The 2,534-nt window shown below is 45.9% G+C and overlaps 1 protein-coding gene across 1 annotated transcript; it reads left to right on the top strand.

The window, feature by feature from the left end:
• The first annotated feature begins 203 nt into the window (after positions 1-203).
• LOC138879237 (uncharacterized) lies at positions 204-1,470 on the top strand. The gene is made up of 4 exons (XM_070158837.1): positions 204-383; positions 468-806; positions 881-1,028; positions 1,121-1,470. Exons 1-4 carry the CDS (start codon positions 204-206, stop codon positions 1,468-1,470), a joined length of 1,017 nt encoding a protein of 338 aa, XP_070014938.1.
• Positions 1,471-2,534: the final 1,064 nt, after the last annotated feature.

Below are 2,534 nucleotides of genomic sequence, written 5' to 3'. Positions count from 1 at the left end.
GAGGATTAGGTCCAAAGGTTAGCTGCCACTTCTTCCTATGATGAGCGCAAGTGGTGTGGGTTATCGAAGGGCCAGTGGGAGGCCAAGAACCATGCTAAGTGTCTATCAATAGTTTCAAATGCTCTTCATACATTGGCAGCATTTTATTCACGCCTACTTGTGCAGGCCTCGGCGATGCATCCGAAATGAGGCTAACTCCGATCATGGAAAGAACCAAGCCATCAAATTCGAAGTCCGAGAAGGACAACAAAAGGAAAAGGTTTTCAAAGCCCGAAGACCCTCAAGACAAGAAAACCCCCGCTCGAAGGCTGCGGAAAAGATTTGCTCAAACGGATGCAGATTTGGCCCGTGATTCCCCAGATGATGAAGAAAATGATGATGAAGTGTAGGCGCTGGTGACTCAGACTAGGAAGCCGGACGAGGCCACCAAACCTTACAAACTGGAAATCTAATCCTGTGGTGAGGAGACCCCGAAGGAAGAAGCGGGCAGAGCTCCTGTGTCCGCGGAGGTTGAGATTGTCCCTCTGTCTTCAACAACTATACTATATGGGGTAAATGCTGAGACCCCCAATGGTAATGATAATTCCTCGAGTGAAGAGCTCGGGGTCGCGACAACAGGTCACTCCCTTTCATTGCCAACCTTTTCCGAGGGGGCAATCGAAGAAGCCAACACTTTGCGCATGCCCGATCCGAACAAGGTCATCGAGGACGATCTTTTTCAGGGTTGCTACGCTAGGATTGAGGATGTTGATGACATGAATGATGCGACCACTCTCTTTGAAGAGGCTAAACATCTCCTTTCCCGAGTAAGCACTTACCTTTAGTATTGCAATTTTTTCTTTCTTTGCTCTCGACTAATATGTCTCCATTTTATGAATAGGCCTTCGCAAAGTTTAGAGCTGAGCTGAGACACTGTGAGGCCGAGCTCAAGAAAGTTTCGGGTGAAGAGAAGGCCATGAGGCTCCTCTGTAGCCAGAAGGAAAAGGAGCTTAAGGATCTCCGAACTGCATTGGTCAAAGCTCAAAAAGGCGAGTTCGAGCTAGATGAGCAGGTAACTTTGATTTTAATAGAGTACGGCCTTCTTGGCACTGCTTCGGAGGCTAATACTTTAATATCTCAGCTGCAGCAAAATCTAGATATGATTGGGAAGCTCTGGGGCGAGGTAGATCAAATTCGGGCTGTTGTCATCAGTGGAAGAAGAACATGGATCAACTTGTTGCCGATAAGAAAGTTGTTACGGCCCAACTGGCCTCGGCTGAAGCTCAACTCCAAGGTGTTGAAGCGAAGGTCCTGGCTCAGGCCAGGAAAATTGAAGGGTTGGAGGCCGAGCTGGCTAAAGCCTGGGCTGAAACTGCACAGGCTAAGGCTGAAGCTGTACAAGCTAAGGCCGAAGTTAAGAAGACGAAGGTTGCAGCTGATAAATCCATTGTTATATACTCGAGGGAACCGCGGTCGTTCAAGCTGTGTTGAGGGAGGCCTCCGACCGGGGGAGACGGAGCAATTAATTGGATAACATCCAAGCCCGGAGGGAGACTCTCGAATAAATCCATTCCCGAGGGTTCAACCTCGCTGGGGAGATAGCCGAAGCAAAGGCATGGGAAACTGATGCTAGGTTTCTTGTCTCCTCGGATGTCGAGGATGTGGTGAGTGGCTCTGGGGACGAGGAAGGTGAAGAAGATGTTCCCGAAGGGAAAGAGGCTCCCAAATATAGAGCCGCTGAAGATGAAGACGACACTCCGGAGGTGTGACCTCGAAAATAGATTAGGTTTCCTTTTTTATGTAAGGGCCCATTGTGTGCGTTGTAAATATATTTTGTAAATTTCCCTTATGTATATAAAGTATCTTTTTGCTCTATCCTCGATTTGTGTTGAATTTTATTTTGTCCCCGTCTATGGAAAATTTCGATGATTCAAATACTTAGCTCGAGTATTGGTTCAGACTCGTGATAAACCCTTAGGTTTTTATTGCTCAAGATCATACTCCTTAAGGTTTTAGATGATCCTCGAGCTAAGCTTAAAATCAATTTGATGTGATCTCAGAACAATGGGGCCTTTGGGTCCAAGTTGAATGAGAACGAAGTCTCGGACACCCATGAACTTTTGGCCATATATCTCTTTTAAGCTGGCCCTTAGGTTCTTGTGTATCGGCCCTTAGGCTCTTTTAAAATTGGCCCTTAGGCTCTTTAAATTGGGCTGTTTCGGCCTCTAAAATGGCTATATAATTTTTCCCTCAGTTCGGCAAAAAGACTTACTGAAATTTTAGTTATGCCTTAGCATGTGTTTTTGTACCCGTTGGGTTTCTCGAAGGCTTAACGTATCGGAAACTTATTAGTCATTTTGTTTGTGTAGACGTAATTGAATACCTCTCGAGGTTGTTCCGAAGGCTGGTATTATCGAAGCCTTTGGATTATTCAAGGGCTAATTTATCGAAGCCCTTAGATTTTTCGGGGGCCGAATTTATTGAAGCCCCTTATATTTTACTTTTGCCGGGAGTAGCCTGATTTAGCCAGTTTTTCAATGTTTGAAGGCCTTTAA

The sequence above is a fragment of the Nicotiana sylvestris genome, chromosome 10, assembly GCF_000393655.2.
Source record: "Nicotiana sylvestris chromosome 10, ASM39365v2, whole genome shotgun sequence".
Taxonomy (NCBI): Eukaryota; Viridiplantae; Streptophyta; class Magnoliopsida; order Solanales; family Solanaceae; genus Nicotiana; species Nicotiana sylvestris.
Note: the sequence above shows the minus strand (reverse complement) of the source record. Positions and strands in the feature narration are given on the sequence as shown.

Bases quoted from the DNA above. Each gene is read 5' to 3' on its own strand.
- LOC138879237 (XM_070158837.1), top strand. From the start codon at position 204: ATGGAAAGAACCAAGCCATCAAATTCGAAGTCCGAGAAGGACAACAAA. The intron at 384-467 runs GTGTAGGCGCTG...TGTGGTGAGGAG, and splicing joins ATGAAGAAAATGATGATGAA to ACCCCGAAGGAAGAAGCGGG. The intron at 807-880 runs GTAAGCACTTAC...TTTTATGAATAG, and splicing joins CTAAACATCTCCTTTCCCGA to GCCTTCGCAAAGTTTAGAGC.